General features: G+C 35.5%; 1 protein-coding gene across 1 annotated transcript; it reads right to left on the bottom strand.

The window, feature by feature from the left end:
- Positions 1 to 1,035: 1,035 nt before the first annotated feature.
- LOC141640619 (uncharacterized) lies at positions 1,036 to 13,893 on the bottom strand. The gene is made up of 5 exons (XM_074449347.1): positions 13,557 to 13,893; positions 12,949 to 13,066; positions 12,439 to 12,866; positions 9,351 to 9,705; positions 1,036 to 2,122 (listed from the first exon to the last, which is right to left on the bottom strand). Exons 1-5 carry the CDS (start codon positions 13,598 to 13,600, stop codon positions 1,247 to 1,249), a joined length of 1,821 nt encoding a protein of 606 aa, XP_074305448.1. The 5' UTR covers positions 13,601 to 13,893; the 3' UTR covers positions 1,036 to 1,246.
- Positions 13,894 to 14,504: the final 611 nt, after the last annotated feature.

A 14,504-nucleotide genomic window follows, 5' to 3' on the forward strand; every position in this document is an offset into this window, starting at 1 on the left:
AGAACAAATCAAAAAATTTACCCTTTTTTAACTAAAACCTATTGTTTTCTCTTATAAAAACTATTATAAATATATTTCTTAAATAATTAAATATAATATTTACATATTCAACTTAAAAATGCGAACCAATTTTAATATAAACAAAAATTTAGTCATGTAACTTTTCATTGTAACACCATTAACAATTCTCATATTAGGAACATTTTTCACCAAAAAAAATTTAAAAAAAATATTTCAACATGTTTTTTAATAAACAAGAATTTTAGGATTAAAATCTAATCAGTAATTTTGATTTTCAATAATAGTAAAATATTTAATTATCAAATTGTATTCTTAAAAATAAGATATGTGGTTAATTGCACATTAAGAGAAACTTATGGGATTGATTTGCTACATTTATAAGTTAAGGGGCTTGATTGCACATAGTATCCAACTTATGAGGGTGATTTGCTATATTTTCCGTTATTTATTTGTATTAATAGTTTTGAGTTCTATGGTAAAAGATGTAAGTGAATGTGATTAAGTTGTAATTCATTGTAATCACTAATTGTTAAACTATTGTTTGTTTGTTTGTTTAATTTGGTATTGCTACCACAGTTCGCCGTGATGGTAACACCCTTATTTATTTGAGAAGATATAGTTAAAACTCCTGGATAAATGCGGGTGTTACATACCTTCACCCCTTACTAAAAATCCTTGGTATCTAGATGGCCAATTCCAAATGGTTGTGAGAGTCATTTCTAATTTAGAATAAATATGCAACAAATCTAAAAGGTTCAATCATTCTAAAGATAATTTTGCTTTGTACTTTATTGGCTAGAGGGTGAAGTAGATTTGAACGGATCCTCCCAACAGAGTCAATTCAATTAATTAAGCCTCCTGTATTTTTTATCCGAAACAACAAACAATATTTATTCTCCATCCAAAACTGTAATGACGCACAAATACTCCATTTAGCTGTTGAAAGGCAAATTGTAAAATGCAATATTAAGTTTAGAGCCCTATATCCTCTACCAAATTGAATTGGAAATCAAATTAATGCATACAAAGCAAATAGATTAAAGCAAAGAGTCATCGTATCTATAACATTAAATACATTGCATGCGTGTTATGGGCTCAAGGCAATGTCGATGTTATGCTAAATCATGCAAAACATGCCTGGTGTGATACATAAGCATTTATACATGTTTAACTGTTAAGGATTTAAGGAACCAGCAGATATACAACTGTGCAATGACTTCTTCAACTACCTGTACATATCAGGTCGAAAATCATGATTGTAAACCAAAGGGCTCCCTGACGGAGGTAACCCAAATTCACTCATTGGAAGCCGACTGTTTAATACTCGATTCGGTGACAATGAAAATTCCGGAGAACTTGTATATGGCAAGGAACCCAATTTACTAGATGATGCTAGGTTGGGATTGGATTGGAAATCAAGTGCTTGTCTTGCTGAGTCGCCCAGCTTAGTCACATACGGCGAGTTACTACACCGAGGGTCCATAGGACTTGACGTACTGTGGTAACCCTGTAAATAAGTTCTTCCATAACCATTTGTATCGGAAAATAGACGAGAACTGCCCGGCAACAATGATCTGCTATGACTGGGAGCTTGAGATGGAAGATCAGTTGGCACTCTAAAAAGGCGGCTACATGCGAGAGGAATGTTTAACCCATATACATCATCGTCCTGAGCAGATTCATTTGATTTGGGCAAGCTACTTATTTGTTGTTTTAAAATTAACTTGGCTTCTTGTAGAGCACTAAGGATACCATCTGGCCGATGAGGCTCTTCATGAGGCACAATCGAATGGTGTCCATTTTCATGCTTCTGGATTGGTTCATTGCTTACTGTCGGAAATGCAAAATCCGAAGCTGTAAATCTGTAAGACTGCATCTCACTCAAATTATCGTTACCCGTTAGACCAGTATCAGCATCCGGTGACAATTTGAAACTATTGAAATGGGTGATTGATGATTGTTTCCTCTGAAAGTTCCCTTCCGACCCTTCTTTCTGGCCATCATGATGGTTTGCAGTAACTTCGCCAAGATGAGCTACGCCTGCTTTGTTCTCGTCTCTCTCCTCTGTGACATCTGAATGATTACCAGGTTCACACGAGTCCTGCAACATGCAATGTAAAGATGATAATGACGATATTGTCGATTAAAGAGGTAGTCTTGTTGAGAGCCTGACTCACATATAGATGACGTGACATGTAAGACAAACATTTATAATGGATTAAATTAAATGTTTATTAACGAGTAATCAGCATGTAAAGGAAGCGGAACAAAAAAGGTGTGATGCCATCTCTTTTGAGGATTTGAGTTGGCCAAAACTAGTGCAAAGACAAGGATATATGAGAAGACAAGCCATACAAACTGCTTGTTATTTTCTCCCTTTGGCCATAAGTCTTATAAGTTCAAAAAGGCCTGAAGAGCATGAAACAAGCAAACAGCATACAATTTTCATCCAATCTATTGGAATCAACAAAGAAGTGGAAAATATTGGATCTTTTGATGTTATTCACGAAGAGGGGGATGGGAAGAACGATTTAATTTGTTTTGAAGAACCTCATAAAGAAAGTACATCTTTCTTTTAACCTAAACCAACCACCTATTTTTGATGATGAAAATGTGATTGAATGACGGATCCAATATCGAAAAAAAAAAAATCAAAAGACAATGCTGACATGTTCTTTTATTTTTTTTTATTTTTTTTTTTGATAAAATGTAAGTATATATCAAAAGAAAAAGTCAGCATACAAATAGGAGACATACAAATAGGAGACAGAGCCATACATTAAGACGGTCGTGGGCTCACTCCTACTCAACAACAATTGGGCTCGCATATTGGGCCAAATACTCGACACAAAAACCCGACACCCTGCTAACAACAACTAAGACAACAAAAGTGAGATTGGGAAATAATCAGAAAACCCTATCCTCACTCTCTCACAACAAAATCTCATCTCGTCCCTTCTTCTTCCTCAGCTCCAGATTTCTTCAAAATCCTTCACTTCAATTTCTGCCTACCACTAATCTTTGAATCCAAACCTTATCATTACCATCATCCTTCACCTTGCTTCCCCTTAGTTTTAATCGTATTTCACCAAGAAGGTCAGCTGCTGCTACTTTTTGAGGCCGGATGCAACAAAAGTTGTTGCATTGTGATTCATTTTTAAGCGAAAAGAAAAAGTCCAAGGAATGGATCACAATTGAATGCATTTCATCGCTTTTTGAAGTGTCATTCCAGCGGGCCTGATTTCCAAGCTTTATATCTCCAATTATACTCATGAAAATCCTTTGATTTTTATGTCATTGGAAAGCTTAAGGTCTTAACTAGATCATGGATTTTGAATCACCACAATATCAATTTTATACCTTGAGATATGGGTGATGCAAACACAGCCTATGCGTTTCTGGACAACTTCTGACCCATCAGCACTAAACGTTGGATAACTCAAGATTTACTCATTGTTTAAGGTTGATTCTTTTTGGAGATGAAAGTTAACTTCATTAGCTTTCAAACGAGCTATCATAGGCCTTAAGATTCATCCGGAGCTAAGAGATATGGCTCCAACAAGATGCTTCTGAATTCCTGAGATGTTCTACAACCCGGTTTTGGCTCGTCTCCTGTTTTGGTGTCAAACTCAAAATCCGTCTAGGAAAGCATGATAAATTTTGTTACGTCGCGTTTCTATAATGAATTTTGAGACTTTTTGTCTAGGGACTTCATTTCGAATAAGGATCCGAGCTAGGAAAAAATCACAAGACAAAACCGAGTAACAAGTTTATCGGTTTACAACAATTGGCCTATGTTCGCTTCCAAATGGTCCTATCCTTTCTAGTTAATAAATCAAGACAATCCTAGAACTAAGGAGATGCTTTTGGCCGGCCAAGATAGTCCAAGGAGGCTGCTTTTCTCAATTTCAAAAGACCCTTTTGTTGTAAGACTTATGTAAGACCTAGAGAAGACTCATTTGGATTGTTCTTATTGTTGTAGAGCCACACGGCTTCCTAGGAGGGACTCTTTTCCTTTTTCCTTTGTTTATTGCTTATCTTTTGCTAATCCTTGGATGTAAATTGGATGGTTAGGATTAGAAGGACTTGGGCTATATCTCTTAAGTGTAATATTCAGATTTGATTAAGTTAAAACCAAGAAAAAAACCAAGTGTTTTTCTTCAAAAAAAATCTCTTCTTTGCTTTGTGCTTGAAGAGCTCCATTGCTTTGTGCTTGGGGTTGGTAACTCATTTGCTATGTGCTTTGAGTTATCGAGGCTAGTCCTATTGCTTTGTGTTCGGGCCTAGTCATATCCAAATCGTCCTCTAAGGACACGCCTAACAAACGGTTTGTTTCATGCAAACTTAGGCTTTGTACTTCCCTTTTTCGGCTTAAATTGTCGAGCTAGAGGTTTCACTCCACCGGAGGAGAACCAACTCAAATTTGCTCTTGTTCTGTTGTCTCCAGATGTGATATATACATGCATTCACAATAGCATTAACCAGATCCACTTGAATTTTCGATCCCCTCCTCTATAGTCTTATAATGGTGATATGTTCCAGATGTTCTTTTAAAAGGGACTTGCTTACAACGAATTTTATTTCAGTTATATAAATCCCCACTAATACGATATAATGGGAAGCACCTCAACGGAAATAGCAAAGGAAAAATCAGTTTGAGCGTACTTCTTTATAATGGTGATATATTCCATAGTGAATTGCGAAAACCACAAGTTGTTGTTGATGAATCATTGATCAGAGGGTAGATGGGTGGAAGGCACGATAAATTTAAAAGAGTGGACATTTAAAAGCTTGGAGGCTAAATTGAAGATGATGAGTTAAAAGAGTTTTTGGATATGTGCTAGAGTATAAATTCTATAGTTTTTGGCTACTTACAAGTAAGTTACAAGATATGTGCTTGGATTTGGTTTTTCTACTTGAAGCCTTCGACGATTCCAGGGCAACTTTTCTTTAAGAATGGGATAATGATGTTCGAGTATTGAGCTGAGAATTAGAACAAGAACAGTCGTCGACCCTAGGGGTGTTAATGAGACGAGACAGCTCGCGAGCGACTCGAGATCGGCTCGGTCAAAGCTCGGCCCGCGCTCGGGTTCTGCTCGAGAGTTTAACGAGTCAAGCCGAGCAAAGGCTGCTCGACTCGAAAAGGTCGCGAGCGGCTCAAACTTGTGTGATTACATAAGATATTGGACATGTTTTATAAAGAATATTTTATCATGATTATATCTTTGTATCACACATATCAAATGTCTCGTTAATTTGCCAAATATTTTTACATATAACCTTCGAGCCTTGTTATTGAAAATATCGGAAGAAAAAAAAAAACAAACAAAAAAAAACAATTTTATATAGGCTTGATTTGGGCTCGAGTTTGGCTCGAGCTCGTGTTAAAGCTCGCAAGCTTTATAACGAGCACATTTTTTTCAAGCTCGGGTAAGCTCGAGATCGGCTCGAACTCGAGTTTTGGTTCTTGAGCACAAGCCGGGCAAGGCCAAGCTCGGGCTCGGCTCGGCTCGTTAACACCCCTAGGCGACCTTATTTTGTTAGGCGTGTATGAAGATGCTTTGGGCACATGTAACAAACATCCTTATCTACTACAACTAGAATTAGTTTATTAGAACAGCTCGAGCAAATATTGCATATCCTAATTATAGTAAGAGTAGAATTACAGATTAGTTTTACATTAAGACAACCACTAGTTACATACACAAGAGAAAACAGAAGAAATAGAAAAAGGAAATAAGAAAAGAAAAACATGATAAATAATTGATCTAAAAGCAAATAACAAAGAATTATGAAAGATTTTTTCTATAAAAAAAGATTTAGAAAAAGAAAATCAATTAATACAACAATAATGAAATAAATAAAAATAGGAAATTTAAAGAAAAAACAAATCAAATCAGATTAAAAGAAAAGGTCATTCAAATATTAATTAAGAAGAATAATAGGAGAAGATGAGTGAAACAGTTCAAAAAGTCGTAAAAATAATACTCCATACGTCCCGGTCAATTGTTGTCCTTTGATTTTGGCTCAAAGACCAAGGAAAGAGGAGGGTGCCAATTATAAGATGACCAGTGCATCAAATTGAGTGTGAATGATGAAATTGCTCATCAGATGCAATCCTAAAATAGAAAGGACAACAATTGACTGAGACACCCCAAAATAGAAAAGAAAATGACCGGGACCGGGACGGAGGGAGTAATAAGGATGATGAATATAAAATAACAATAATAACAAAACAAATAAGGACCAAAGTCACCAAACTCCATCGAAGTTCACGGTAGAGATAATGAGCTAAAAGATATACTTTCCCGTATGTTTTAGGAACACTAGTTTTTATGGCCCGGCAATGCCGGGCTTACCTTATCCTCGATATCCGAGTGTCAGACCGTAAGTTGTGTATAACATAGCAAAATCGATTATTTACTAATGTGCTAATCTTTCGGCAGTTGTACTCATAAAACTTACAAATCACTCTTTCTTATTGGTATCAATCCCTTATTTCTTATTCCCAAAACAAAAGGAATATTACCACTGTGTGGTAATATTTAACCTGTTTTAAGATTTAAGATCAGTCTTAAGCAAGACTTAGTGTATAAAAAATATGTTTGATGACTCATGACTCCATGAAGTCCCTTCGAGAGTGAGATAGATATCAATCACGAGTTAGCCTCTTTAGCTAGAGAAACACTATTTTATAATATAAGATTTATTTATTAATAATATAGATTCGAGACTATAAAAGTTGGGTTATTAACTTTACTTCAACCCTTAAAGAAAACACAAAATATGTTTGATGACTCCATGAATTCCCTTTGAGAGTGAGATGGCACGTTTGATGACTCCATGAATTCCCTTGGAGAGTAAGATGGATATCAACCACGAGTTAGCCTCTTCAGCTAGAGAAAGACTATAATTTATCTCTTTTTTAAAGTTGATGAAAAATTACATTATACAGAGTCAATAATTGTATGTATTGTAAGAAACAATCAATATCACAGTATCACACAACTATAAAGGATTAATTAACAAGAGTAATCCCACCTTTTACGTTTCTTCCTATAATAGTCCCACCTTTAATTAATTTCATAATAATCTGACCTTTACACCCCATCTTCTCCAAATAAGCTATATGACTTGTTACCTGTTTAACTGGTAGCTTCCTTTTTTTTTTCCTAAAGTTATCTCTTTTACCCTACCCTTATTTTACGGTTCCTGCCACTGTATTTTTTACTCCTGATTTTAACTCTTCCCTTGCTTCTCCCACTTTTTTCTTTTAAACCCACCACCACTTATCCTACTTTAGTCCATTCACCACCACCACCACCAGCAGCAGCAGCAGCGTAATTGCTTAGCACTCGAATTATCACCGTAATTGGATATAGGCGTAATCACCATTATTGGATATACAAGATTTCCGAAGAAACTAAAATCTTTAAAATTTGTTGATTAGTATTGTGGAAAACATTTGTAGGTCGCTTGTGTACTCTCGATTATGAGATGATTAGTTTAATTTGTGTAGTTATTTAAAAAAAATGATCAAGCACGAGGATTTATATGCTAAAGTTGAGAAGTATTTAGTACAAGAATGAAGATTTCAGTGATGATTCTTTGGGCAATATTTTGGGTGATATGAACAATGTTCTTAAAAAAAATAAAGAAGAATAATATGAAGGATTCTGGGAATTAATTGAGAGAGTGAGGGGAGACACTGACGGGAAAAGCACGGAGAGAGGGTATGAGAATGGTGAAGTTTCAAGGAGCTGGGTCGATTCGGCAGAACAACAGAGTTGAGCCAAAAGAGTAAATATCAATTGTCAAAGCTAAACGCTTATGCCGGCATTGATCGAAGATGGGCATGGAGGTGTTAAAAGGATGAGTAGTTGCAACTTGCAGTGGAGGGACTTGGAATAGGGAGATGGAATTGGAATTGGAAATTGACCTCATATCTTAGGTCACATTTTCATACGGATTATTTTGAGAAGATATGATGTAAAGGTGAGATCATTTTGAGATTAATGATAGGTGGGATTATTATGAGAAGAAAGTTTAAGGTGGGATTATTGTTATCAATTTTTCCAACTATAAATTCTATTCCGTCTTCAATAATATCTGCACCATTTCGAAATTTTCACCCGAAAGCCCACTTTAATTAATTTAGCGCACTTCCTTATAAATGGATTGAAAACTTAGCATATATATTTATTTAATTTAATATCTACAAAATAGGATGGATTAAAAATGATAATACATGTGGATCAAAACTAACAAGGATAGGATGATAAATGTACCACATGTACAAAAAGAAAGACAATTGTCAAAATACAAACTTTTCCCTAACAAGTAACAAATTTAATGGAATATACAGATTGCATAAATGCATATTTGTATGGGGGCAGTTTTGGAATACAAATATCACGCAAATGACTTGTTACGCAAAGTCTCCCATCCTTTGACCCCAATTCCCATTTTTTATGGAGGTAACGGAAATGACTAATTAGCCTAAGGTTGTATGCTTGTATAGTTGTATCACTTGTATGCATAGTAGTTAAGAGAGTATGGTTAACCAATGTATTCTTCTTAAATAAAAGCAATTTTTAAGTTCCACAAGGACCTCTAAGGCACGAATAAGTAGGTTGATTGAGGCTTGCTTGATTCATTAGACTACTTCGGACAAGATATGTGGACTTAAGAGAGTATTCGATACAAAAATGTTCACAAAACGCAATCATGAGAATGCACAAACTAATTCCAATTTCACGGGTGGTTGAGCTAATTTGGCAACACAAAGTTCTAGTTCATAGGGGACAGTTGGGAAAAGCCCAGATGAATATTTAAGTTAGTGTCTTAAAAACCTTGGCCTATAGTTGGAGAAGACGTATATGTTATTAATTCCTTTGATGAAGTAATTCGGAAGCGATTAAATGCTTGCTTAGGTTTCCTACTTTTGTAACCAGCTTTCGGCAATATATCACCTTAGTAACTACAAATTGTAAATGATACATTTATCTACTGCTTCCATCGCAAAAATATTGCTCTCATTTGACTTTGACAGAGTTTTTTCCGTATATACAATGGCTAAAACATTTTCAAAATGATAATTAATGATCAAATTCCATCAAAATCAACTGGTGAGAATATAAATGGCACTGAGGTAGTAAATCACTGTAATTTAACTAGTTAGGTGTGCCATATCATTTATATAAAATGTTGTCATTTAAGAGAAACAACTATACTATTTTTTTATCTCTAGCCACCATATAACTAGTGCAAGAACTGGAAATGGACAAATTACATAGTCATTAATTAATAATATGTTAGGAATTGTGTACCTGCACACTAATGTGATTATCTGCATACTTGTCCTCCCAATCTCTTTGAGCCTTCTCCTGAGCCTCATTGAGTCCTATAAGCTGAGCTTGATGTTTTAGGGCTCTTTCCATCATCTCTCCACTGGGCTCATGCCTACGATTGGAACTGCTAGCATCACCAGCTTGGGTTTGATCTTCAAACGAGAGGGAGACTTCATTCCTTCTAAAACCTCTCTCAACTAGTCTATCTGAAGATTGTTCCAATTTGACACTCTTGGTGTCTAAGCAATAAGCCTGATCAACTGAACTGCCCAGCCTATTGCTGTCCTGAACATCAGTCTTCAAAGTGCTATGACTTGGTTCCTCAACTACTAACCTGGCAAAATGAACCCCAACAAACCAATTGTATTGAAAACTTCACCAATATAATATGGTCCTCTTTGGGTTCATGCAATATTGTGGGTTTAATGGTTACATAGTCACAACAGAGGATAAACCAAAAACTCATAAAATATATCAAAGTCTAAGATTAATGAAGTTGATATTTTTTTAAGAAATTTCAGAGAGGACAAGCTAAAGAGGCCTGCTTATACTTCACTGCGTAGATAGGAGGCTTGATAAGATCAACACTAGGGAGTATAAAAATAAAAAAATCAAATAAAAAAGAATGTCTATAATTAGTAGTCAAGAACACTGAGAGAATACGCGTAGCAATCAAAATTATACGCAAACTTGCATATAGAAATGTGGCACCATAACTAGATGCATAAAACCTATGTTGAGCGGACTCAGTTAGAAGTTTCCAATACACACGAGTGTGTGTCCAAGTGTCAGATTCGGTTATTTTTTGAAGTAAAAAAAATTCTTGTTTTTTGTCTAACAGAAAATGTTTGAGCGCCTACCCATCTCCGAGTGTAGAGTGTCTGATACAAGTACGAGAGGTAATATGGAAGAGTCCAAGCAACATACCAGAAAAGTAGAAATCTCAGGCTGGGGTATCATGTAAAATGAAGAGCAGGCTTCAAAAGTTTACAATTTTAAGTTATACACTAGTACCTTTCAGCCAGAAATGTTTTCTACTAGTTTTCCCATTAGATATAACACCAACAACATTACTCGAGAGCCTCAAGGGCTCCATAAAAGATGAAGTAAGGAGGCCTCTGATGCACGCATCCTTAACCCTTTTTGTCTAAAACAAAGAGGTTAAATCCAAATGACCTAAAATTAAATTTGCATTGAATGACTGCTACATCACAATTAAAAAGAAGTGAACCAGTTTAGTGAGATAATTTACTACTAGAACCATGGTGTATACTACTAGGCAAATATATTCCATCATAATAATAAATATTAATACTTCCCTCAATAAGTAGCTAAATCTCCTCCTTTTCTCTCAAAAATAAAAAACTCTAGTACATAAACAAGTTCTTAGGGTTACCATCGACATGCAATCAACAGTAATACCTCAACATGATTTACTAGTCTTTTAATATAATCATATATCATAGTCTCAATAATAAAGTTCTCAGTTTTGGTGACTTTCACCCCACTTCTTTCTGCAGGGACTATTATAAAGTCTATCATGTACAATAAGAGAAATTTATTGATCTTTCGTTGGGGGTCTCGTAATGGATTCAAACTAATCGTAAAAATATCCTTGAAGCCAATAACAGATGATCTTTCTTGTAAATTTAATTGAATGGTGAATCCACTCAAATATAGCATAAGACCATCTCTATTGGTGAGAAGTTCTCCGTATAGATAAAAGAGAGTCTCCTCACTCACAATTGTCACAAGAGCTCTAATGGTGACAAGGAGAATGTGTTTTGGTGGGGTCAACGCATCGCTTGTTTGAGCAAATTCTTGCGTGAAGAGGACACGGTCAGCCATTTCCGGCTCATCCATTCCTTTTCTTTTTCTTTTTTTGTTGCCAAACGACACCAGTTTGGGATTCTTAATCAGGGATTCTTTTTGCCTAGCTGGATCGAGTTTCTGGAAGCATATTTTCATAAGATTCAAATTTTAAAGTTAAAATAATGTTTTTGTAAAAAGTACCAAATTTCAAAAAAAAAATTAACTTTCATAAATAGACTGTCATACATACTCCCACACATTGCTCTATTTACAATGTAAGTACTCCCTCCTATTCTATAGAATTGCAATATTTGCTTTCGGCACAAATATTAAGGTTGTGAGAAGGAGGTGGGTTTCACCCAATAAGGAAGTGTCATTTTACACAATAATATAGCCAAGATAGAAATGTAGGAATTACACTGAATATGCCAAATAAGGAAAATACAATTCTAGCGAAAAAGGCAGAAGTACTAGTGTAATACGGAATATAATGTATGTTCAATGCGGGCCTATTTTAAATTGTAGTGTTTTATACTTGTATGATGATTAATTTCCGTTGTTACCTATTTTTCTATTTATTAGGATAATAAACTTTTACAAACTTCATATTTTTTGGGCAAAGTATTTATTTGGAAAAATTGTTTTTACCAACATGGTCTAATTCTCTGAACGTTTGGTATTCATAAATTTATCGCCAAAATTATTCTTCCGAAAATTATACAAGGTTTTTAAATTATGAGAGAGATAAGTGTTTGGTAGGATAAAGTAGGAGAGGAAAGATGGTGAGAAGCTCATTGTTAGAGGTATTTTTTAGTGATAATTGAAAAGTTGAACTAAGTTGTTATGTGGGACAGAGAAACAACGAACGAGGATATTCTGAGTACGTATGAAGAGTCACTATAGACGATGGTCTAAAGATAGTTATAAGAGGCATACTCAATTGTCAAATTAGTTTGAGATTTGAGATCTAATTTTAAAATTGAAGATTTTTATTTGGCATTTGTTAGATTGGTTCTCCGTTTAGAGAATTCTTTATAAGTGCCCTATGACTTTCTATCATGAATACCTTATTCAGACAAAGGAAAAAGGTTATGCTAGTAAATGTCAAACGGATGCAAGATGTTGAAGATTGAGATAAGAAACAACACCACAAATGACAATATCAATAGTAAACAAAAGTGCCTTGAGGAAATAAAATTTAAGAGAGAAAGTACTTAGCATCACACAATTTCAGAAAAGACTAGAAACAATGTACCTCACTTCTCTTCGCTTGATCTGGCGGCATGATTTTCCATGACGTCGTCTGGGTGAAGAGTTGGTCAGAGGAGAATTTGTTTGCCTTCGAGTAGGAGAATCAAAATATTTCTTTTCAATGAGTGGAGCGGTCTTGTTCCTGCCTTTCCAAGACAATGAGCCAATTGACGAAGGAGCAGACTCGTGATCTGAACCTGAAGACTCTTTACCATGCTCATTTGTTCTCAAAGAGTCAAAGTTCTTGTCTTCATTAATTTTGCCCGTGTTTGATTCACACAGTGAATCCTCCTGATCAGACTCAGATTCATATAACTCAGATATATCACTAACACCATGACTCTCCAGATATGATAGAACATCCAAAGTTGCCTTCTCTGCCCTTTTTCTCTGAAGACTCACAATTTTCAACTGATCTTCTAATTCCTTGACCTATAACATATTAAATAAACCATGATGTAAGGTACGACCTGTCTAAAGCAAAGAAAGAAACCCGCAGATAGGTAAAACGGACCCGTTTTGAAAGCTCATCAGCTCTCTCTTTTGCCGCTTTTGAGACTGATCTTTCAGCGAGCAGTCTTGCACGAAGATACTCGATGGTTATAACAGGAGAATCCTCTCCATTTGCCGCCCTGATAAATAAGCAGACAACGCTTAATCCATGACTAAAGAGTGATTTACCCGGGTGACACTATGGAACTAAAACCAAGTTCTTTTGCAAGTAATACTCTGTCAAAGAGCGCGAATGGGTTGCCTAATTTGACATGAAATAACACATGAGTCTGAGGTTTAAGTCAACAAATGGAGCTATCTAATCAATGAAAGTCGAATCCAAATCAAATTCAAGAAATCAACAACTCTATCTCCTTTTTCAACAATAAATTGCCCCCATTAATTATTGCAAGAAAGATTGAATTATAACATGTTTTCAGTGAACAAAGACAAATTCTACAAAGTTTCATACTTGATTAAGTAGTAAAAATCAAAATATAAGAGGAAATCAAATCGCAGACAGACATATATACTCCATCCGTCCTAATCATTTGATTATCTTTGACTAAAAGATAAAACAAACGAGTGAGACGAAAAGAGTAATGAAGGTTGAGAAGTATGATTGATTACCAGTTATCTTGATTAGCTTGACTCTTCTCCCTGGAAGGTTGCATGATTTAAAATAATATGATCACCAAAGTACTCAACAAATTTTGAATTTTGAAACCCTTGTGATTTGAGGTCGTACATGTGTGTGTGTGTGTGTGTGTGGGTGGGAGAGTGGGAATTCAGTTCGATCTGCAGGCGAGCTTAGCATCCACGGATATTTGAACGAACACTCACCATCATTTGCCGAGTAAAAAAACATGAATGGCACACACAGAATCGTCACCCGTCTAAGCTACCCACCACGTAGTTATCGGGTCACGACTGAAAGGGCCGGGATTTAAAATGAGGGATCCTACTCATCCAAACTAAACCGAGACTCTTAATATTTCCAAACACTGCCCTTTCCTCAACTAAAAAACCTTAATTTTATCTTTTCCCTCTCTCCTAAAAAATCCTAATTAAATTTCACTCAAGTTCTTCAATTATGATTCTTATTGAACAAATTATTACTTCGATTTATAAAAAAAAAAACAAAAAACTTCATTAGTTGGCTTTGAATTGCATTGCGCAAGAATTAACTTGGCTGAGTTGAAAGACCTGCAATTTGCGTTTTACTAGCGATTTTGGATTGACTTGGCAAGAAGTTCTCGTTTTTATTAGTGGAATTCATATGATTTCTTTGTTTGACGCAATATTGCAGTGCCGCATTTCACAATTCTTCAACTATATGAATACCAATACAATGTCCATATTCCTTGTTAATTTGATATTTCAATCAAATTATCTTGTTATTTTGTTCCATTAATGAATTTTAACATGAATGAGAAAATGGGGAAGATGGTGGTGTGCGGCCGTGCGGGAATTATTACGTTATCGAGATCGACTGGGATTGCGTGAAGGCCAGGGTGGTTTGTTGGTGGAGTCGCGGCTGTAATTATCGGCTGTTGGGGTAAGCAGGTGGTATCTCTG

Source organism: Silene latifolia, unplaced genomic scaffold (genome assembly GCF_048544455.1).
Source record: "Silene latifolia isolate original U9 population unplaced genomic scaffold, ASM4854445v1 scaffold_95, whole genome shotgun sequence".
NCBI classification, from domain to species: domain Eukaryota; kingdom Viridiplantae; phylum Streptophyta; class Magnoliopsida; order Caryophyllales; family Caryophyllaceae; genus Silene; species Silene latifolia.